At 36.7% G+C, this 24,719-nt stretch overlaps 2 protein-coding genes and 1 long non-coding RNA gene across 11 annotated transcripts; 1 reads left to right on the forward strand and 2 right to left on the reverse strand.

The window, feature by feature from the left end:
* Positions 1–925: 925 nt before the first annotated feature.
* On the reverse strand, positions 926–3,751 carry LOC113289355 (cell division cycle-associated protein 7-like). Its single transcript, XM_026538592.1, has 5 exons — positions 3,359–3,751; positions 2,956–3,195; positions 2,582–2,665; positions 2,055–2,184; positions 926–1,952 (listed from the first exon to the last, which is right to left on the reverse strand). The coding sequence occupies exons 1-5, from the start codon at positions 3,631–3,633 to the stop codon at positions 1,380–1,382; spliced, it is 1,302 nt and encodes a 433-aa protein (XP_026394377.1). The 5' UTR covers positions 3,634–3,751; the 3' UTR covers positions 926–1,379.
* A 2,708-nt stretch (positions 3,752–6,459) lies between these two features.
* LOC113291508 lies at positions 6,460–7,820 on the reverse strand. Its single transcript, XM_026541033.1, has 3 exons — positions 7,396–7,820; positions 7,023–7,296; positions 6,460–6,675 (listed from the first exon to the last, which is right to left on the reverse strand). The coding sequence occupies exons 1-3, from the start codon at positions 7,818–7,820 to the stop codon at positions 6,460–6,462; spliced, it is 915 nt and encodes a 304-aa protein (XP_026396818.1).
* A 10,873-nt stretch (positions 7,821–18,693) lies between these two features.
* LOC113289356 lies at positions 18,694–23,399 on the forward strand. 9 transcript variants are annotated; one of them, XR_003330973.1, is made up of 7 exons: positions 18,694–19,131; positions 19,261–19,292; positions 19,391–19,471; positions 19,586–21,980; positions 22,123–22,194; positions 22,325–23,036; positions 23,185–23,399. It is a non-coding gene; the product is annotated as an uncharacterized LOC113289356 (long non-coding RNA). The 9 variants fall into 9 exon arrangements; XR_003330974.1 differs by having other exon boundaries at positions 22,325–22,437; positions 22,612–23,391; XR_003330975.1 differs by having other exon boundaries at positions 22,123–22,188; positions 22,325–22,437; positions 22,612–23,391.
* The last annotated feature ends 1,320 nt before the right edge of the window (positions 23,400–24,719 follow it).

Here is a 24,719-nt window from a genome sequence, read left to right on the forward strand (position 1 = left end):
TTTACGATTCGCGGCGATGTTTCGGTTGAACGAGGAAATTTTTTTTTTCTTCCACAATCGGAAGATAATATGAAACAGGAAGAAGAAGAGTTGAAATGAGTAGAATTGTTTTTGATTTGGTTTTTATACAGTTTTACCAGAAGGGCATTTATGTAACTTCAATATCATATAGGGTACCTCTTAACTAGAGTCTTTGTCTGGGTATAAATTGATGGCCCCTAAATCCTTTGGGGTGGCCCCTAAAAACGCCTGGAAAAATATCACATATGAACCGTCAGTTTCTTTGATTCGCACAGTGGTAGTCGATATAACATTTGAGGGGCATGTCTGGGAATTAAAATGAGATCATGTCGATTCTCACTCGCACAAGGATCCGAAGATGTGAGGAGCAATGAGTTGACCTTTTATCGAATTCGTTATTAAAATATTGATTGATGGATAATGATCATCAGATTATTAGGTAGATGGTACCGATCATGGCACGTATGTTTTGACCTAGTCAAATTAATAATTGTTGACTTTTTCGGAGAGACAAACATCATCATCGGTTTGGTTTCGAGTTCCAACTCTCAAAAACTCTCCAGCTGTGACCAACTTCTCAACATGTGACGATATCATTCAATTAGCACTAAAGCAGGCCCAAGAAGTTATTGGGCTTCATTTGGGCACGACAGGGTTACAGTTTTCTGGAAATGCCAAGTTCCCAATCGCCTCAAGTTACTGCGTACTGCTTATCTTCTAACCACTGTTTAAGTCCATTGTTTCTCTGTTGTGGGATGAAGTGTTAAAACGTAAAACACTCCAGGTCGTTGCTCGAAGGAGAGGAAAATGAGGCAATTCGAGCTGCATCTGTCATTTTTAATATGCATTAAGCTCTAACACACAAAGATAGCAATGATTCAATGAAGAATCCACATGAATATCCTAACTATAACCACTTGATATATTAAGCATTTTCAGCTGGGTTTGTCAGTAACAACAATAGAAATCTTTGAAATTGCAGCTTCTGACAGTAGCAAGGGTTCAATGAGGCAAGTATTCTGAGGGCAACTGCATCCTTGCCAGCAACTAGTGACAAAAAACTTCTATCTAGTACCAAAAAGTTTCTATCTGATAACAAAAATCTCCGGTTTCATGGTTCCTTGCTCGCTGATGCAAAACAGCAAAAAAGAGATGGCAAGTCTTCAAGAAGGTTCAACGAGACAAGCATTGTGGGTGCAACTGCATGCTCCACACCAACAACTAGTACCAAAAAACTTCTATCTAGTACCAAAAAACTTCTATCTATTATCCGAAGAGGGATGCTGATGACAAAAATATCAAATTCCATGTGTCCTCCCTCGCGGATACAAAATTAGACCAAAAGAGATGGCAAGTCTTCAAGAGATCATTCGCCTCTGCCTCAATCTTCCAGCAATGGTGTTCAAGTTTGGTGTAGCAGTGGCAGGAGGCGTTTTTCTAATCCTTGGGTTTGTTTTGGGAGATATGTTTTTGACTTCAGGTGTACCACCAATATTCTCTGGTTCTGCTTTCTTCTCTTCTATATGATCATCATTATCTTTGTTACCTTCAGACAACTGCTTAGGGTTTTCTTCTGAGTTGAGAGTTTCGTTTTGCTGGGACGGTTCCTCTGTGCTTCCAACCAAAGCTTTCTTCTCCTCTGTATGATCATCGGTATCTTTGTTATCTTCAGACAACTGTTTCAAATTTTCCTGTGAGTTGAGAGTTCCATTTTGCTGGGATGATTCCTCTGTGCTTACAGCCAAAGCTTTTCCATCATTGGCTGAGTCGAGGGGTTCAATTTGCTGAGAAGAATCTACTGGATCATTAAAAGCTAGGGACCTCTTTGCAGAAATTGGATCTTTGGTATTTGCTTTTTCTTCAGAGTTAGTCTCACCGCGCCGGGTTTGAATGAGATAATGTGCCACGGACTTGTAGCCAAGTTTCTCAACCTGGAAAAGTGAACCAGGATAGAATCTGATCACTGTTGAGCCCAACATTTGGAACTAGGTACATTAGACGTAAGGCTAATAAGTGGAGTATGGCGATCTTACCTTCCTATACATGTATCCAGTGGGCATCCATCCTTTAGCCAGTCTGCACAAGCTGCAGTTGCAAATTCCGCGGCAAACGGGGCAAATCCAATCAGGGTTCTGATTTGCTTCCAGCACATTCTCTCCATATCTGCACATACGTGACGAATATAACTAAACAAACATGTAACTGTATAAGAGATTGTGGATATACGATCATTTGCAAGCATAACGGTGATGCATGCATAAAACAACTGAACATATGATGTAAGTATGTAACAAATCCTTAATTGGACAATCCTTCTTACACTATCTGTATGACTTGAATAGGATAAGCTATCGACAAAATCAATTTGTCACAAACTTACCACTTGAGACAGAACCGTAAGAAAATGATACGAAGTTACAAACTTAGAATGACATGGCGCATAGCTGAATAGATTGGAATACCCCCTCAAGATAAAGGTGACAACAGTACTGGTACCAATTCTCAATCGCAGCATATGACATATACTAACAGAAGAAAAGTAAAATCGACACTTATTTACCTCGTGTACAAGCAATCTCCACAGAATTGCCCTTGGACCAGGTTGCAGGTGCTGCAATGTGTACGATGACCAAGAGTCTTTTGCCTGCATTGACCCAAGCAAGAAAATCCATTATGCACTTCTATGATAAGCGAGCAATTGATAGTCCCTTCAATCATTAGTATTATAACATACATGCGATGAAAGTTTTTATCTGTTCTTATATAAAATACTTTAACAATCTAACATTCTATGGATACCCATCCTCAGTATCGAAAAAGTGCAACAGACTCCTCAATCTATTGTAAAACCCTGCTAACATATCAATGCACAATCTTAGGGTTTTACACTAAAATGAAAACAATGAAAAGTTATGACCATAAGAAGTTCTATACCTGCACTGGTGACATGTCTTTCCTTTAACAGGATCATAAATACGTTTTCCATCAGTTCCGATTCCGTCAACATAAAGAGTCCAAGGAGCATTACAAGTTCCCAACTTTTTCTCATGCTCTTCAGTATAAATCTCTGGTCTTTCACCTTCTCTAATTAGCTCCTTCCCATGTTCCTCTCCATCTTCCATCCCTTTCTTCAGACGAGGTTCTGTGTAACTCACCGGAGTTACACTCTGCAACCTTCAAGATTCAAAACCCACCACCAAAACAAAAAACCCATCATTTTTTATCAAATCAAAACAAACCCAAGTAATCAATTCAAATCAATCACTAAAGAAAACCCCAGAATTTCAAAATCATTAAACAACATTACTAGGGCAAAAAAAAGGGTATTTTATTTTACCTTGAAGAGCGCCGGGGTTCAGAAGAAGGTACTGGAGTAGAATGCTTAGGGGTTCTTCTTTCAGGTGTATATCTAGGAGATCTCTTAGGAGGGAGAAGTTCAGATTTGAGTTTAACAGACAGATCAAGAATACCAAGTTTTTGCATTCGTTCTTTGTTTTCTCTGATCCTTTGCTCTCTAGTTTGCTCATATGAATACTCCGCAGTGGTTGTGTTCATCTTTTTGGTAGTTGCAGGGATTTCTTCTGATTGAAATCTCTTCCCCGTAGTCACCATTCTTGCTCTCTCTCACTCTAGAAGACTAGAACTACACCCACTCTTTTCTTTTGTGATTCAAGATCAGAGTCTGAGAGAATTCAACGGTCGGGTCATGTGAGTATCCACACTCTACAGACATAAGGGTACGGCACTGTATCGGTGTACAGTGAACTGTACCCTAAATATTTGAAAATTGAAATGAGATTGGAATCATCGGATACGTGTTTTCAAGCTATCTAAAAAGCCCAAGTTCAGTTTATCCATGGGCTTTCAATTGATAGCGTGATAACCATTAATGTAGAACTATGATTTTGGGCATACCGAAATCTTATAAGGCATACCGAATAAAGACAAAAAAGGATGTGAAATAACAAAATCAGAAATTCCTTTAACCAATTTTTTTTAATGGCAAACCTACCCTTTACGTATTAGTGTTAGTAATATGGATTAGTGATTAAAACTTTTGTTTAGTGATTGAGATAATTTTCAGAATTATAAAGGTTTGTTTAGATGAAAAAATTTGGGGAAAAAAATAATCAAAGTTTTTATTGAGAAGGAGAGAAGGAGAAAGTGAGAAAATTTTCTTCTTGATTCAATGGAGGATGAGGAGGGTCATTCTTCATCTAAAAAACCTAGGAAAATACATATCAACTACAACAATGATCCAGAAATGACTGATTTCTTAGATTGTGAGAATGATTTTACACAAACTCAAACTCAAACTAAAGATGATGATTTTTATGAGCCAAATCCATATGATGAATACATAAATGAGGAACCCAATGCTTCTAACATGTACACTTCTATTTTATGTTTAATCTCACTTTTGTAGCTTGAAATCATCAAAAAATTGTATTTTTCATCATGGTTCGGCGAACCAGGACTATGTTCGGCTTAAAATATAAGCCGAACCCTCTAAATTGATGAACAGTTCGGCTAGCTGAATTTGTTAACATTATACGCTGAACCCTCATTTTTCAACTTCCAACCTATTTGCAAGATCCTAGTTCGGCTTATATTAAAGTCTAATAACAAGCCGAACTTATTCCTGAGAGTTAGGTTCGGTTCTCACTCTAAATATCGTATCAGCCGAACTATATATTTTTCCAAGTTCGGCTCATATTCAAAAAATCACATCAGCCGAACATGATACTGATTTCCATGAAACACTTAAATTCATACACATTCAGGGGTTAGGCTTTTTATTACATATGTTTTCTATTATGCAGCCTTTTCATAGGATGAACCAAACAAAAAAAGTGGAAATTACTAAAAGTGTTAAAAAAGTGAAGTCTAATAACGGAGAATACCAAGGTCCATATTAAACTTATTAAAATAAATTAGATCTTATCTTCAACTTCAAGAGAATGAAAAGACAAACACAACGCAAAAAGAATGAGGACATTCCGACATCGGACGAAAAAGTTATGGCCAAAACAAGATCGAAAAACTTGAGTGTGCAAAGAGAAGGTTCGGCTGATAACTCAACAACACGAGCTAGTCGAACCTAGAGCCTGCAAATTAATATTTTCGAAGTGTTTACAGAGAGAGGTTCGGCTTGAAAGTGATCTAATCGAGTCAGCCGAACCTGACAACCACCTGGGGTAAATTTCACTTCTCAGGTTTGGCCGGGAAGGTTTGCAAGGTATTAGCCGAACCTGACGCTGTTCTGGGATGTATTCAATACACATTTTGGGGTTCGGATAAAAATTGACATTTACGGTTTAGCCGAACTGTTCATAGACACTTTCAGGGTGAAATTTCAAGAACAGTTCGACTCAAAACTCAACTCAATTATCAGCCGAACCCGCTACTGTAACCATCAAAAACACTAAGTTTTTAGCAATTTAACTCATTCAATCCATGAAAAACAACAAATAAAAGATTGAGTTTGTAGGGAATACCTTCTTATCCTCATTTCAGTATTTGGAGCTTCAAATGGTTGAATTTCCGATTCAATTTCCGGTTCAATTATAGTTTTTACACCTTCATCTTCAATTGGTTCTTCTTCTTTAATTCATGGATTGGAAGAGGATTTAGAACACCTGACGTTTGCTTTTTTCTTTGTACGATCCATTATATAGTTCAATTTAACCGATGATCGAATTTTCACGAATCAATAATTAATTAGAGTGATGAAAAAAAAATCTGAGAGAAAAGGAAGGTGGTTTAGCCGGAGGAAGAAGAAGAGATGTTTAGGATAGTTTATTTTTTGATTTTAGGTTCAAGGGTATATAGGTAATTGAACTACCCAATAGACAGCCCTTATAAGGTCACCTAGGATGGGAAAACTATTTTGTATGCCTTGAAAGTTTTTGGTATGCCTAAAATCATGGTTCTTAATCTACACAATCACAAATATGTGAACCACGTAAGAATCAGTAAAAGCTACATTAAGTATAACGAGTGCGTCTATGTGCACCCCGTCTATATTTTTTTATATATTTATTTAACCAATAACCAAAGCCCTTTTTCCAGTAGCAAGTATCAGGTAAGGAAGATATAAAATCTTGTGAAAATCTTATCTCCAAAATATGGCTAAGTTACTATGTCGGTTCGCCAACCAAAGCAACCTGTACAGAGACAGTACTAAATCCTTGGCACCTCCTGTGCTTGCGGGTGGAACAGGGAGTGGACACACTATTTAGTAGGGTTTAAGCATTCGCGATCGTTAAAATAGCATATCCACTGTACCCCTGCCCTAGGGCTTGCAGGGCTACACGGAGGAGTCCCCCCTTCACAATATGCTAGAATGATTTCACAAGTTCACCGTTTCAAGCGGCCAAAATCGATATCTTTTTGATAGATAAGCACAGGGACCAACCGAGTCTTTCCTTTTACGACTCAGGGAAGATGTTGAAGAGGTAGTCGGGCTTGTTGTCGCCGCGTGGAGCGGGAGCCAACCAGCACCGAGGACCAAACACCACTCATACGCCAACACGTATTTTCCATCAAGGAACTACCGTCTCCAGTAGAACACGCCATCCAAGCTTTTAAGACCGCGCGAGCACGAGCACCAGGGATAAGTTGTTTCAAGCGGGCACGCTGTGCACGAAAGATCTATCATACCAACGATAGGTACGATTAAGTAATACACGGGGGCACCATCAATATCTTCTCGATAAATATGCAACATAGGAACCAAATTTGGGCACGACACTAGCATGAAGAGGTAATCGGGCTTATATTTCACCACTCGGGTCGGGGATCCAACAAACACTCGAGAACCAAACACCACTCATACGCCAACACGTATTTTCCATCGAGCAACAACCATCTCAGGACTAACAACTCAAGTCAGTGGTGACGAGAGAAACACGATCTCCCGAGACAAATCAATCCCAATGGGCACGATGTGTGCGAACAAACAAACATGGTCCAACTCATTCCGGGAATCGAAATCCTACCTCTTTCACGTGGATCGCTACTCTCCACTTTTGTCTATCCAAAGGATCTTCCTTAGCCAAATGACGCTTCTTCAAGTCGTGCTTCACCGACTCATCCCACGTAAGTTTCGGTCGTCCTCTACGTTTCATCCTACCCTCACGGCGCAAGATGCGACCTACTCGGACCGGCGCATTAGGAGGTCTTCGACGTAAGTGCCCAAACCAACGCAACCGATGTTGGGAGAGCATATCCTTGATTGATGATACCTTCAGCTTCTTGCGAACATATTCATTCCTGATGCGATCGTGTCTCGTATATCCGCAAACTCAACGCAACATGCGCATCTCAGTTGTGCCCAGTTGTCTGACGTCTCGATCCTTCGTCACCCAGCACTCAGCGCCATAAAGCATCACGGGTCGAATCGTCGTTTTGTAGAACTTTCCTTTAAGCTTTAGAGGGACTTTCCGGTCACACGAGACACCTTTAGCCAGTCTCCATTTTTCCCATCCTGCCTGGGTCCGGTGTCGAATGTCCTCTTCAATCCCACCATCTCTTTGGATCATCGAACCCAGATATTTGAAGGTATTAAGGTATCCATTTAAAACATCCCGAACATACGGTCTGGGATCATCGAAGTCACACCTTAGGTATTCATTCTTGGTCCTACTAAGTCTGAATCCCTTAGATTCCAGAGATTGCCGCCAGAGCTCAAGCTTTTTCTCCACCTCTGTCCTGGACTCTCCAATTAGCGCCACATCATCTGCAAAGAGCATACACCATGGGATCTCACATTGTATGTCCCTTGTTACTTGATCCATCACTAGAGTAAATAGATAAGGACTCAAGGTTGATCCTTGGTGTAGCCCTATCTTGATCAGAAATCACTCGAAACACCGTCACAGGTTCGAACACCAGTGACAGCTCCCTCGTACATATCCTTAATTAATTTAATGTACTTATGTGGCACTCTCTTCTTTTCCAGCGTCCACCACATCACCTCTCGCGGGACTCTGTTATAAGATTTCTCGAGGTCGATGAATACCATGTGCAGGTCCCGCGTTTGTTCTCGGTATCTTTCCATAAGTAAACAAAAAACTAGGCACAAATTGTCATTTATTTGTATATCTCTTTTGTTTTTGGTTATTTGATTTAAATTCGTACTCCCTCCGTCCTAGTTTACTTGCCTAAATTTCCTCTCTGCTTTCCTTAATCTTTGTGCAAAAATCATGGCCTATATTTTCTCATAAATAAATATTCGCATAGGATTTAAGACCGCCCTAAAAGCTTCTCTGAGTTTCTCCTCTTATTAAGCTCACTTGATTTCGATTATATCCTAAGCGATAAAAGTTTTGATCATAATTGTGATATATTATTGTTATGACTCGTATAGTTCACATGTACAAGCAACATTACAACATCACTACCATCCAAACATAATAAAAAATAATTGGATATGTAAGGACTATATATATCGGATTACCGGTATTTTTAGAAGTCAGTTTTATTCCGAGTTCATAATCCTCTATTATTAACAACTACAACATTATGCTTGGCTTAGGATCAAAGATTTAACAGAAACAAAAGATATCATCTCTTTTTGGAAAGTTTAGAATTCCAGATTCCAATTACTCGTTCTCCTCCCTTTCAAATATTCCCCCTCTTAATTTCTGGATTTGTTTCCCAAATATCTTCGTCGCCCATGAGAGTCTACAAAACATACACAATAATCTTATCTTCATTTTGTTGGACAAAATGAAAATGATAATTCAGAAAAATGAAGAAATATGTATGAATTACATTTTGGATTGTGTATCTGTTCTTAGTTCCTCAATTTCCAATATAATTAGTTGTGTATAATAATAATAAAAATAAATACATCAAATAACTTGGGTTAAAAAGATCAACTAATAGTGATTAGAGGAATGTGTACCCCTGGTTAGAAGGGGTGTACATAAAGGCACTCAAGTATAACTATAAACACATAAGTAAACAGATGAAGAAAAGAAGTTGTATTGGTTAGGTATTATTACCTACGAATCCAAATTTGTGCACCCCCGCAAAACCGGGGTGCACATTCCGGCTTCCCCTATTCCTCAACAGAATTCCGGAAACCACTTATCAATTTTAATTTATATTTTTTATTCTATTTCTTTTTAAGGTATACTAATTATATGTCCCTAGTTTTAACACCCTACAAATATATCCTTATACAACAATAAATATATCCCTACTTTTTAATAACCTGGTCAAATTGGGGTATACCCAGATTAATTGGGATATACCTAATGAGACAAAATCTAGGTCATTTTGAAGTAAAAGAAGCCACCCCTTAACCATTTATTTTCTAAATGGCTAATATACCCTTGTTTAATTAACACTACAAAATCTTATTGGCTTAATTAATTGAGTAGATTAAACTTCTCAAATTATGAATTTGAGTTATGAAATTTTGTTTTTGATTTAATTTATGTGGGAAGATTTTTGATGAAAAAAATTGTTTTGAGAAAATCTTTTACAACGGAAATGAAAGCACACTTCCCAAACACTTATAAAAAGGGGATTGCAAAGTTGTCGTATGAGATCATACTCAAAATTAGATCAGAAATCAACACTTTCATTTCTGAAAGTATGAAAAGTCGACAAGGTCTACGAATGAAAACCATGCCGACTACCTTTGGCCGACGAGGTTCTTTTTAAATAACAATGCCGACTTTATTTTTTGACACACAGGAGACGACTAATATTAGTCGGCAAGGTCTACAAAAAGTACCTTGTCGGCAGTTGAGAAAAATGTGGAATCATGTATTAGTCGGCAAGGTCTACAAAAAAAAACTCTGTCGGCTGTTGAAAAATACCCTGCCGGTTGTTGAGAAAAATGTGGAATCATGTATTAGTCGGTAAGGTCTTCAAAAAATACCCTGTCGGTTGTTGAAAAAATTTACAGTCGCCATGGCTATTATGAAAAGTCATCAAGATATGCATGTTACGACCTTGCCGACTAAAGACAATGAAATCATAATTTTCGATTTCTAACCTAATATAACAATCATATAAAAATCAAAACACACAACACAATAATGGGTTTGAGTTTAGACATCATTTACATTCTTCTTTTCTCCGGTAGAAGGTTCTTCTCAACATTCTCAGGGATTGAATTTTTGGGTTCACGGATTTTTTTGATAAAAGAAATGGAAGAAGATGAAGGGGAAGGGGAAGAGCAGAGAGATTAGGAAAGATTAAGAGTTTTTTAGTTTTTAATTTTAGGGTTTAGTTTTAAGTTAATTAGTTCAAGGGTATTATAGTAAACTCACCCATATTTGGCCTCCCCTTAGTAAGGGAACTGAGTCCATTTAAATATGGGTATACCCCAATTTTACCAGGTTTAATAACCTTATCCATTTAAAATTAGATTACCTTAATACCCTCACCCATTTAATATATTTCTTTATTTCAAAATGGAACAACTTTCTTCCTCTACCACCACCACTAGCACCGTCACCACCAACATTCAACTACCATTCCACCACCACCGTTCAACGACCACAACCTACCAACCGCCACCACCATTGATATTCCATCACCACCACCATTATACCACCACTAGTCCGCTGCCGCTTCCGCCACCGCCGCCACCACCACTGGTTCAGATATTTTTGCATCAACAATAGTAGTTGATCCAAATAAAAATAGTTAGGGGATCAACAACAGTAGTTGATCCAAAAAGAAAAAAAATGATCAACAATAGAAGTTTATCCAATTCAGGGGATCAACAATAGTTGTTGATCCCTAAATTGGATCAAGAATAAAAGTTGATCCATGTAAATGGAGTGAACTTGGCGTGAGTGGAACACGCATCATCTGACATGGAGTCAGTCATGCTACCATTGCACCACAAATTCAACATTTAAATAACTTTACATGATTTATACTACAAGCATGATTACAACTACAAGCATGATTATACTAATCCAAGGAAATGTTGTCAACAATAGGAGTTGATCGGATCAACAACAATAGTTGATCCCATAAAAAATTGGGTCAACAACCGTAGTTGATCCCATAAAAATTGAAGTTCAGAGATATACATGAACAAACGGTAATGCTTGATCTTTGTTTCGGATGTGTCTATATTGATCCCATAAAAAAATGGATCAACAACAGTTTAGCGGTATCTTTCTCCAAAATGTAAAAAATGGTATCAACAACAATAGTTGATCCCATAAAAAATTGGATCAACAACAGAAGTTGATCCCATAAAAACCAAAATCCGGAGATGTTTTTCCACTTAATTGGACTGCTGGAGACACAAAGTAACATTCCATTTAAAAAGAAAAGAAGAAGAAGGGTCGTACCTTGTCGAGATCAACCTGGTGTAGTCGACATTAGATCACACCGTAGCATATTGTATACATAGTATCTAGCCAAATTAAAGTAATGATGTGTACCAGCTGGGCATTAAACAGATGTAAAGCTTAATGAAAATTTTATCATATTGTATACATAGTATCTAACCACATCAAAAGTGGTGATTCTTACCAGCCGAGCATCCATCATTAAGCTCAACAATAACACTTAAAAGAAGAATCTCTTGATTTTTTACAATTATCAACAGATCTCCTCCACGAGTACCACCACTACCACCATAATAAAGGAAATAAAAAGACATCAAAGCTTTCACTTTCACCATATATAAAAATAAAAATCATGAGGTTCATCCAACAATAGACTGATCTGAATCATCTGATTTATTTAAAATCAAAATGAAAACTAAAAACGAGCAAGATAGATACCTGGAGAAATCGATAAAAGATATAAGAAATCGAAAATACACTCACAAAATCTCGATTCTCCAGATTAAAAATTTCTCTTGATCTTACGATGGAGGTGGGTGCGGCGGCGGAAGGTGGTAATGGCGTAGGAGGTGGTGGTGATATCGGAAAGATTTTTTCCGATCTCTCTGTTAGAGCACTGCTCGGTCGAACTCGCATGCGTTGCTATCTCAAGCATGTTTGTCAATATTAGTGATCAAAACTATAAGTCTTGATTTCTAGTCTACTATAGATAAGTCTCGGACTAGGATAGAAAGTGTAGTTGAGCTCAAGAACTCCATGGCGATTATCATACAAGACGAAGAACTACTCAAGGAACTGGTGGAACTTCATCGACTAAAAGGTATGTGGAGACTTGAACTTATATATCACTCAAAACTCTATCTACTCTCTCCTATCTTGAGACAAAAGTCGTTTTGCTATATAGACTTTGATTATACACATTTGCTATTTCGAGCCGAGTTTATCTCGCTTATCTATTTCTTGAAATATATGTTGGTAAGCTTTCTCTTTGGCCAAGTTCATCTTTACCTAGTGACGAAAGTCATGTTATGTTTCAGTCACTTTGAAAATGGCTTTGACGAAAAATGGTTTGTGAATAACAACTATTTAATGTCCTCTAAGAATGTTTCAATGATTGAAATGAGAGTCTAGATTATATAACCATTGATGGATATAATCATTGTGTGGCAACACATATATGTATAAGTCCTTATTCCTTGAATCAAAGTATGCGTACTTTTTTGATGAGGAAAACCGTAACAAGAGCTGTGAACTCAGTCCGCGAATCCAATCCGCGAACTGGCGGAGGTTCTCATCCCGAGAATATCTGCTGGAGTTTGTGAACTCCTTCCGGGAACTTAAGTCCGCGTACTTGAGTTGGTTATATCTAAAGACGATTATTTGTGAACTTATGTTTATATTAACTAAGGAATGCAAATTGCAAACCGTGGCTATAAACTTCATGATTTGATTCAAGTGAATCAAATCGTTTTTGCTTCGATTGTGTCTTGTATAGTTATATAAGATTTATGCAATTGAACAACTCTCTAACTAGTTCATTTGAGTCATTTGAACTAGTTATGGTGAAGAAGAATATGGTTGATATGAAAGTGTTCGTATGGCTAACCATTTGGTTAACTACTGTTGAACCAACAAATTTACATGTTTGGGTACGGTTACACAAACCTAAAATCGTGCATTTCATTTGTGTGTAACAAGCTAAGTTTTCGATCCAACGGTTGAAAGATATTAACTTGAATCTAATCAGGTTTTCATCTAACGGTGAATATTGAATGCTTTGTTACTAAACTAACATTGATTGCAAACCCTGATTTGAAAGACTATATAAGGGAGAACTCTAGGAACTGAGAAACATAATCCCCACACCTCCTGTGTGATACTAGTTCTATAAGCTATAGTCGATTCTCCTTTACCTTAGGTTTCTTCTCGAGACCCTGTAGGTTAACGACTTGAAGACTTCATTGGGATTGTGAAGCCAGAACGATACTACTTTCTTGTAGTTGTGTGATCTGATCTTGCTGATTCTATCGTGTCGAGTACAATCGTAACGATTGGCTTGAGATTGTTATCTCCGATAGGCAAGATATAAAAGTAGTCACAAACATCTTCATCTCATCGTTTGTGATTCCACAATATCGTCTTTCGCCGCATCGATTAAGATTATTGTGAGGTGATTGATAATACTAGGTTATTTTTCGGGAATATAAGTCTGGATTATCAATTGGTTCCTGTTCACCTTGATTTATCAAAAGACAGAACAAAAATTGTAGGTATTTCTGTGGGAGATAGATTTATCTATTATCGTAGACTTTTCTGTGTGATACAGATTTGTTTATTAAAGTCTTCTACTTTGGGTCGTAGCAACTCTTAGTTGTGGGTGAGATCATCTAAGGGAATCAAGTGCGTAGTATCCTGCTGGGATCAGAGACGTAAGAAGCGCAATTGTACCTTGGATCAGTGTGAGATTGATTAGGGTTAACTACATTCCAGACCGAAGTTAGTTTGTAGTAGGCTAGTGTATATAACGGATTAATACAATGTGTGTTCAATCTGGACTAGGTCCCGGGGTTTTTCTGCATTTGCGGTTTCCTCGTTAACAAAATTCTGGTGTCTGTGTTATTTCTTTTCCGCATTATATTTTGTTATATAATTGAAATATCATAGGTTGTGCGCTAAGATAAATCAATTAGAATATTCGACATTTGGTTGTTGATTTACATTGATTGACACTTGAACATTGGTCTTTGGTACCGTTCAAGTTATTTCACATAATAATCAGGCTCACGGATTTCTATCTGTTCGATTTGCTGATTACTTTGTGAAGTAGAGATATTAGAACTCTTTGATATACTTTATTAAGATTGAATCTAGTTGATTCTCTTGAAAGTATATTGGAGTTAGTCCATACAGATTGCTAATCGAAATATTGGGTGTGGTTGTTGTACCCCCGCTTATTCAATTGGTATCAGAGCAGGCAAACACGTTTAAAGACCTTACAAGTCTGTGTTTGTAGCGATCCGACTCTATGGATAGTAAAGTCTCTGGAAACGCTTCACCAGGTTTAAAAATCAATCGTAGAAGAAGTTCTAATAAACTGGTTATTCTCCAGAAAAGGTTTGATGAACAAATACGGATCAATCCTGATCTTGTTGCAGAAATTGCAATACTTAAGGATTTGAAATCTATCAAATTACTTTTGATGGATCTGAATAACTCCAGTTATTCCTCTCTGAAGAACAGTCATAAGTCAGATGATAAACAAGGTTCAGATATTGTGAAAACTGATATGACTCAGAACTTCTGAGACGACCTTAAAGGTGTTGGCCCATGTTTGTTTTGTGATTCCTCCAATCACTCTCAACATACTTGTATGTCCTTCCAAAAGAGCCTGAAAGTTGCAAGTAATATTCATAAGAAAACTAAACAACTTTTTGCTTCTCTAAAATGATGTACAAAGCTATCAGGAAACTCTAAACAGGAAAGTACTAATAGTATGAGAGCTTTTGCTTTAAAATCGACATCACCCTTTCAATGGTTTCTTGACAGTGGATGTAGTAGACATATGACAGGTGATCTCACGTGGTTTGTTTATTCAAACGACTATGAAGGAGGACCAGTAATATTTGGAGATGGGAGTTGTTGATACATAAGCAAGAAGGGGACGATCAAACTACCCGGCGTACCTGAAATCCATGATGTAGTATACGTAAAAGGTATGGCTGCAAATCTTCTTTCTATTATTCAAATTTGTGACAAAGGCCATCGATTTTTCTTCAATGCAAATGGATGTGACATTGTAGACAAAATTGGGAAAGTAATTTTTCAGGTAACTCGTAGTAAAAACAATTGTTATCTTCTGGATACTCAGTTCAACAATTGTTGCAATTTGACTAAGGTGGAATCTACACATCTTTGGCATGAGCTTTTTGGTCACATCAACTGTCATCTTCTAACTAAGGTCATTAACAAAGAACTTGTTAGAGGCGTTCCCAAAATCAATGCAAAGATTGAAGGTGTATGTGGTGCCTGTCAAAAGGGTAAACAAACGAAAGTTCACCATAAATCATTCCGAGATATTCTCACTAAAGTTCCACTTGATTTAATTCATACGTATCTCTTCGGACCAATTCAAAAACCTACTGTTGATGGTAAGAAGTATGCTTTGGTCATGGTAGATGATTACACCAGGTTCACTTGGGTTGTGTTTCTATCTCATAAGAATGAAACCCTTGATGAATTCAAGATTATTGTTAAGAGAATCCAGAACGAACAAGGTCGCAAACTAAAGAAAGTTAGAAGCGACCGTGGAACTAAATTCAAGGACACTAAGGTGTTTGAATTTTGTGACGAATTGGGAATTATTCAACAATATTCTCCGCCCATTACTCCTCAAGCTAATGGAGTTGCAGAAAGAAAAACAGAAACATTCAGGAAATGGACAGGGTAATTCTCCATAACAAAAACTTACCTTTAAGGTTTTGGGGAGAAGTTGTCTTCACAACATGCTATTTGATCAACCGTGTCTACCTATGGTCTAAAATTCTAAACACTCCTTATGAGTTGTGGTATGGTAGAAAACCCAACTTGCACTATCTCAGAGTGTTTGGTAGTAAGTGCTACATTCTAAAGGATCGAGAACAGAGAGGGAAATTTGATACCAAAAGTGATAAAGGTATCTTCCTTGGATATGCTTCTGATAGTCGTGGTTTTTGAGTGTTTAATCTCAGAAGCCAGGTCATGATGGAATCTGCCAATGTTATCATCGATGATATTAGTAATTTTCATCACGATAATCCTCCTGCTGAATTGCCTCCAACTGAGATAACTGAGAAAGTCAAAGAAATACCAGAATCAGTTGAAGTCATCCCAACTGTTATTGATCCTGATATTTCTAGTGACGAGGAGAAGAGCACTAATCAGGATACTCCTGACGAACAAGAACGTGTCCCTCCATGACACCTATGGGTTCAAAGGAATCATGATCCCAACAATATTATTGGAGGAAGAGATTCTACAGCTAAGACTAGAGGACAACTTCAAAATATTTGCAATTTTGGTTGTTATCTGTCACAAGCAGAACCAAGAAATATTGCTGAGGCTCTTAGCGATCCCTTTTGGGTGAATGCAATGCATGAAGAGCTAAATAAATTTCAAAGACAAGACGTGTGGGAACTTGTACCTTGTCCCTCCAATATTAATATTGTTGATACAAAATGGATATTCAAGAATAAGTCTGATGAATTTGGCACAATTGTCAGAAACAAAGCCAGACTTGTCGCTCAAGGATATTCATAGATTAAAGGTATCGACTTTGACGAAATATTTGCTCATGTGGCACACCTTGAGTCCATTAGAATTTTATTAGATCATGCTTGTTTTCTTAAGGTTAAACTGTTCCAAATGGATATAAAATCCGCATTCCTAAAAAAAATTTTAAAGGAGGAAGTCTATGTCGCTCAACCTAAAGGATTTGAAAACCTTGATTTCCCAGATCATGTTCTTAAGCTCAAAAAGGCATTATATGGGTTAAAACAAGCACCTAGAGCCTGGTTTGAAAAAATTACCACTTCTCTTATTATGAAAGGTTTTTCAAGAGGAGGAGCTGATAAAACTTTGTTTACCAAGTGGAGTGGGAAAGATGTTGTCATTGCTCAAGTCTATGTAGATGATATCATCTATGGTTCAACTTCTGAGAAGCTTGCAAAGGATTTCCAAGTTTCACTTGCTAAAGAATTTGAAATGAGCAATGTTGGTGAATTGAAGTTCTTCTTAGGATTACAAATTCAACAACATAAGGATAGAATTTACTTATCCCAAGAAAAATATGCAAAGGACCTTGTCTCACGATTCGGTCTGGATAAGTCAACTCCAAAACTGACACCTATGCCCACTACTGGTAAACTGCACAGAGATGAGAAAGGAGTAAAAGTGGATCAAAAACTATATCGATTTATTATTGGTAGCCTTTTATATCTTACAGCCACTAGACTTAATATTTCTTTTAGTGTTGGTTGTTGTGCTAGATTTCGGGCTAATCCAAAGGAATCTCATCTTGTTGCTGCAAAAAGGATCATACGATATGTCAATCACACTGTCGGGTATGGTCTATCTTACACTTTTGATACTAACACTGAACTTTCTGCTTAATCAGATGCTGATTGGGTAGGATGTGTAGAAGACAGAAAAAGTACATCAGTGGATTCTACTATGTAGGACTGAATCTTGTGGCTTGGCATAGCAAGAAACAGAATTCACAATCCCTATCTACATGCGAAGCAGAGTATATTGATGCTGGGTCATGTTGCACTCAACTTCTATGGATGAAACAAATGCTGGCTGATTATGGAATTGATACTGGAATAATGAAGATCTTTTGTGATAACTCTAGTGCGATTCGAATCACAAAGAATCCCGTTGAGCACCCAAGAACAAAGCACATTTATATAAGGTACCATTTTATTCGAGATCTCTATGAAAATGGTATCATAAATACGGAATTTTTGCCTTCCGAACAACAGTTGGCTGACATTCTCCCCAAGCCTTTAGACACTGCTACGTTTTAACACTTACGGCAGTCTATTGGTTTTGTTTTGGTTCATTAGTTGTTTCCATGACTCTTGCCCCTATGCTTATCTCGATCTTTTGGGCAAATGAGTTTGGAACTCCAGTGAGTGTTTACTTCAATTCTGCATTTGTTTCTGTAGGTTGATTTTCTGTCAGGTTCTTTTTAGTGTGTTGTGTCCAAAGAAATCCTTCCTTTCTTTTGAAATTAAGATCGCTCTTGTTGTTCTTTCGGGAATGACATATTATGGGGGGGAGTTCTTAATTGAACTTGTGCTTAATTGCCAAATCTTTGTGGGGGAGTGCGGCTGTGGAATATTATAGGGGTTATCTTGTATCTTTATGAACTCCTTGATGAAAGCATTTAGCTTCGGCTTTATGATTGCATCTAAACAAGTTAATATGTGCTTTCTTTTGGTCATGAAATGTCTCTTTTGGAAATTTCATTAGGATCCCGTTTTCGTACCTTTACCAATTTTATTGACAAAAAGGGGGAGAATTAATATGTAGTTCACACTACAAATACATATGATTTTTTGGATCACACCAGTGGAGAATGGGGTTTCTTCAACCCACATCCACGACCCTCTTTGACTGACATTTGACCTTTGACCGATGAAGACCGTCGCCGATATGGTAAAAACACGGAGAACAGATTGAGCGGCTAAAACGGGTCGTATTATATTTACCTTTTAATCCCTCGTATCTTCAACCCATACTGCTATGGATCACTATAATTTTTCCTATGGTTCAGTTTTCTAGGCGGTCACTTTCCCATTTTTATTTCTATTTCTATTTTAACTCTCATCTCTCTCCTCTATTATCTATCTCTCCCGTTTCGCCTCTCAGGAGTCTGGATCTCTCGGAACCAAACAAAAAAACCATTTTTCTTTCTTATGAACTTTCCATCCCCCATATTCCATTTTCTTACCAAGATGAATCATGAATTAACAGATCTGCATGATTGCTTCCTCCTTCCAACAGATCGGCTGATTCTGAACTTGATAAATCAAACAACCCTCCTATAAATATCTGTTTTTTCCTAAATGAGAAACCCCAACTCTCTGTAAATACCTATGAAATCCTTTACAGCCAACCAATCTCCTTTTATTCACCAACAACTTCCCAAACAAAATCTTTGTTTTTTATCATCGCAATCAGAAGCCCAAAATCTCTTAATCGATAATCAAAAAATCTCTCAATCTATAATCAAAAGGTACAAATCCTAATTTTCCAATTCGCTACTATCATTCATCAAATTATTCTCTGAATTTTTAGCTATAAGATATATGTTGAGATAGAAATCTACACTTCACTTCTGATGAATTTGTTTTTTTTTTAACAGAATTTTTAAGAGGTTAAACAATTGATGATGTGGTGAGAAAAAAACCTTTTACTTCTCAAATCTAGGGTCTTTTAATTTTGTTTCTTTTCGATAGATTTTGATATTTTTGGGGATTTTTGTCTGTGTGTAGGACAGAGTATGATAGGGGTGTGAATATTTGTCATCTGAAGGAAGATTGTTTCAGGTTGAGTATGGGATTGAAGCTATTAAGGTAAACAACAAAGCTAAAAGGACCTAATTTTTAGTTCCTGACTGAAATTTTTGTAACCTAATTTCTGTGTTTATGGTCATGATTGGTTTGGGTTTTTTGTGTGTTCTTTTATAGCTTGGGTCAACTGCAATTTGGTTAAAGACTAAAGAAAGAGTAGTGCTTGCTGTTGAGAGCGTATCACTCCGCAATTGCTGGTTTGTTCTTTCTTTCTTAGCTTTGTTTGCATTTAATAAGTACCCACAAATCTGATTCTCTATTTCCTTGTTCACAACCTGTTTTAGTATGAACTATATATAGTTGTTCTGTATGGTATTGTTTTAAATGTGTTGTTGAGTATCCTAATCTAGGTTCAAGTCTATTTCCAGCATATGGTCATCTCATTACAATTCTTAGGTCATAATTCCAATATTTTGCACTTGCCAGACTCCTTTTTAATTAGATGCCTGGTTAGAATGTGTTAGTAGTTATCAAACCCTTTTGTTGGAGTTTCTATGTTTGTGCCAGTTTTAGAAGGGATTCTCTACCTAAGTGCTTAAGCATACTACTGCTATAATGGATACTGGAGAGTGTGTTCTCATCGTGGTGGTTAGTTTACAAAGCTTAGTAATAGTAAGCTTTGTAAAAATTGCAAATATGAACTGAAAATTGTGAAATTGTAAGACAACCGGTTTCTATAGCTGGAGTATTGGATACAGGAAACTAGATAAATGATATTGCGTAGTCCAGTGAATGGTTCTAATTTTTAGGTTGACACGTAATCTGGTTTTCCTTTTTGTTACCTTCAATAGTTCTGACATAGATTTGACTCCTGTCTATTAGCCATTGATATTATCCGGTAGATTTAACTCCGGTCTATTGGCCATTGGTATTATTATCCACGAACAGGTATAAAGCATATCCCATGAATCCAATGTTTGTGGTGATCTCTGTACTTGCTATATAGTCGTCTTTACATGAGTAAATAAAGAGAAAAGATCATTTTTTGATTTAATGATGTTAAGAGTGTTAGTTCTTTCCGGTGATGATTGATAATTCATTTATTTTGTATCAAACCATTGAATCTATCACATGCTATTTCTTTGATAAAAGAAGTTAATTACTTTTGCATTTGTCATGTAAAAGAAGTCATTTATGATGTCTACTATCGCAGACGTGCGTCTAGCAAATCACTATTGTACTTGATCCACTTTTCTTTTCATGCTATTTTCGCCCTGCTAAGTGAATGTGCGCTATTGCTGTGAGCATGAATATGATTGATTTGTCTTCACCGACCATCTTTATAAGCCGTGTTCGGCTGCATTACTGGTGTGTTCTTGTCAAACCATTGAATGGCTAGGTGTTGAGAGATTAGCAATTCCCATTTGATGCTAGTGATTTGGTACGGTATTCATGATGTGATATGATCATTGTTCGCATTCTATCAGTGATCTAAGAAATACACCTCCGTCTGTCCTATACGTTATAAAAGTGTCTTGATTGCACCTTACAGATTATATGCACAACATGCCCAGTAGTGCTTTCTGCAATGATTATTCGTTTCTATCCGCTTGAATTAAAGTGTGATATTAATACATTTGGGCCATGAAATTTGGATACTCTTTAATGGAAATTTTAGATATGAAACTAAGGGAAGGCTTCTGTTCTTAACATACCCACCTTTAAAAAACAATAACAGTCTAATTAACTTTATCACTTTTGTGAATATTAGATTTTACATTCCATGAAATTTGGATACTCTTTAATGGAATTTTAGGTATGAAACTAAGGGCAGGCTTCCGTTCTTAACATTCCCATCGTTAAAAACAATAACAGTCTAATTGACTTTATCACTTTTATGTTATCACTAATATTAGCTTTTACATTATCAACCAACAAGGATACTAAATTTACAGTCATATTTCATACTAAAAGTACAGTCATATTTCAAACTTAGGAATAGGTAGTGGGTATGAAGAAACATTGACGAGATGTTAGATTGCATCTGGATTATCCTTTTGGAAAACAAAACTTACTTCCGATTGTTCATCTTAATTAAATTTGATACAGAACTTGGTTTTAAAAATCTAAGTTCTTTTCGTGGCACCTAACTAATGCTTGCAGTGGAATTTACTACCAGCAATGAAGTAGGAAAACTTTGATATATGTCATATTCTGTACCAGGTATACTGATTTGGAGCTTTTAAATTAGTTGTGTATTTTGTGTTGTGGAGTGTAAAATTGATATTATATGGCCATGTATTTAACTTAGTGAGAGAAGTGTTGAAAGAGGATGCTTCGCAAGGAGAACTGTCTTGGATTTCCATTCCATTCTTGCAATGTGACCAAAATAAATTGTCTAAAATAGTTTTATGGGTTTAAGGTTCTTCGTGATTCTGGTTTTATATTGATATTTTGATATGATGTATGTGTTGGTGGGAAATAGATTTTAACGTTGCAGAAGAGTACAGACAGAAAACATGGAAGCCTAAATTCAACGCTGAGAAAGAAAAGCAGAAGGTTGATGAAGCAGGTACAGGCGTAATATCTTTGAATTCCAAGTGAATATTCATGCATCTGATCTCTAAACTGTCCATTTACTTGGTGCTTGCTGGTTTTGACTTAATTTCTGATTTTTTCCTTCTACCTTCTAACAACAAATTCCTGGATTGCAGAAAAGGATATTTGAGGTCCTTTACAAGTTTGCGAACCTTCCTTTCTTGGTTGATTATAAGCTCAAGGTATATGTAAGTTACTGCTCTGACGTCTGAACAAAACAAATTTGCTTTCAGTTGCAATTTTAAACTTTGTGATTCTTGTCTATAACACTTTAGGTTGATAGAAGTTTGCTTAACTGAGTTATATCAAATTATGCAGGATAATATTGAGAAGGGTGAGAAACAGCTAAATATCACCATTGGTATCCTTGTTTCTGTTGCACTGGTTATGTTGACCTATATAGGATTCTTTTTGGCGGTAAGAAAGCAGTGGTAAGTTTTTAGTACTTAAAGATATTATCATTTGCCCGACTTTTTTTATCCTAAATTATTCAAGTTTTAGCCATATAATGTTTGTTAATTTACTTTGATAAGGTATACACTACATTATCATGGGATGGTTTTTGAATTATCTTTAGTCGAGCTGTTAATGTAGGTTTGATGTAGGTCCACTGGTGCTGCTTTTCTCTATTTTGTTGGTATTGGTACATGGTGGTTTGTGAGCCTGCTGGTGCTTATTGTTTAAACACCTGTGGTGATGTTTCTGGTAGTAATGGGTTCATTAGTAGGTATTTGTTTCCTCATGCTTTTGTCAATCACTGCGCTAATAGCAACTGTTTTATCAGTAGGAAGAACAAAACTGTTGAGTTCTTTTGGTTACTCATATTGGGGCCTCTCTGCAATCTTACTTGCAATACCTGTTACCGTTCTTACATTAAGATTCCATGTATAACACATTATGTATCTTGTGCTCGAGATATGTCAAGGTTGTGAATTAATGAACTAGTTACGTTTGTGCCGTTGTGTCGATGTTTGACAGAGGCAGGTAAAGAGATTGACATCATATTGGTTAGGATACCTGACAGAGGCAGGTAAAGAGATTGACATCATATTGGTTAGGATACCCACCTTTATAGATCACTGTCCTCTCATGTGCATGGTATGGTTATTGTTGTTATAAGCGTTTTCTTGAGTATTGTGACCCCCCATATTAATCAGCTGATGGCTTTTGCTTTGCAGGTACACCATTATGAAGTAGGAAGAATTTCTGCATCATCATCGTAGTTTATAATTTTGCTGTTTAATCAATAGTTTTTTAGTTCATCGTTTTGTAATCGAATCCTAGAACTACAGATTACACTGGTTAGAATTACAGATTTTAATCCTTTGTGTAATTTGAAACCAATGGATCAATAAAAGTTAAATTGAATGATTATTTGTGTGCAAGTGTAATTTGATTCTCATTTTTATTTCATTTGAATTTGGTTTTCATTTGAATTCTAATTTGAGTTTCATTTGAATTTAGTTTTCATTTGATTCTCATTTGAGTTACATTTGTGTTCGATTTCAGATTCAGTCAGATTCAGTCAGGCCAAACAGTCAATCTGAATCAATTTTTTTTTTATATTAAGATTTATATCTATGACCGACCGAAGTCAGTCATATAGTATTGACCGTTAAAATCGGTCGTTGATATAAGATTTTCAACGACCCCGAGACACGTCATAGTTGAAGCAGACGCTCAAACAACGACCCTTTTTTCGACCGACAAAGCAAGTCTAGATACGAGTTAAAGACTTTCTTCGTCGGTCGCGAAACTGCTGATTTCCACTAGTGTCGTTATGTAATGGGGAGTGGTTTCCATGTGAAATGGAGTGTTGACTAAGGGGGAGTGATACATATCACCATAGTGTTGTTGTCGAAGTTGTGATACAATTGAACTTTGATGTTGTATAATAATACTATGACACTGTATAACAATGATTGAGAATACTTGTTTTCTCATTGTTATAGCTACGGATTTTCCACAACGATGATGCTGAACTTATAACCTTTGGGATCATTGGAGTACTTGGAAGTGACGAAGATTTCGAGTAATATTGAAGATTAGGCATGTGGAATAGGAGCTACAAAAGTTTATTTATTTATTTTTGTATTCCCTATGTATTGATAGTTTTGCTACTAAAATTGACAAAGGGGGATATTGTTAGAGCACTGCTCGGTCGAACTCACATGCGTTGCTATCTCAAGCATGTTTGTCAATGTTAGTGATCAAAACTATAAGTCTTGATTTCTAGTCTATTATAACTAAGTCTCGGACTAGGATAGAAAGTGTAGTTGAGCTCAAGAACTCCATGGCGATCATCATACAAGACGAAGAACTACTCAAGGAACTGGTGGAACTTCATCGACTAAAAGGTATGTGGAGACTTGAACTTATCTATCACTCAAAACTCTATCTACTCTATCTCCTATCTTGAGAAAAAAGTCGTTTTGCTATATAGACTTTGATTATACACATTTGCTATTTTGAGCCGAGTTTATCTCGCTTATCTATTTCTCGAAATATGTGTTGGTAAGCTTTCGCTTTGGCCAAGTTCATCTTTACCTAGTGCCGAAAGTCATGTTATGTTTCGATCACTTTGAAAATGGCTTTGACGAAAAATGGTTTGTGAATAACAACTATATAACGTCCTCTAAGAATGTTTCAATTATTGAAATGAGAGTTTAGATTATATAACCATTGTTGGATATAATCATTGTGTGGCAACAAA

Source organism: Papaver somniferum, chromosome 6 (genome assembly GCF_003573695.1).
Source record: "Papaver somniferum cultivar HN1 chromosome 6, ASM357369v1, whole genome shotgun sequence".
NCBI classification, from domain to species: Eukaryota; Viridiplantae; Streptophyta; class Magnoliopsida; order Ranunculales; family Papaveraceae; genus Papaver; species Papaver somniferum.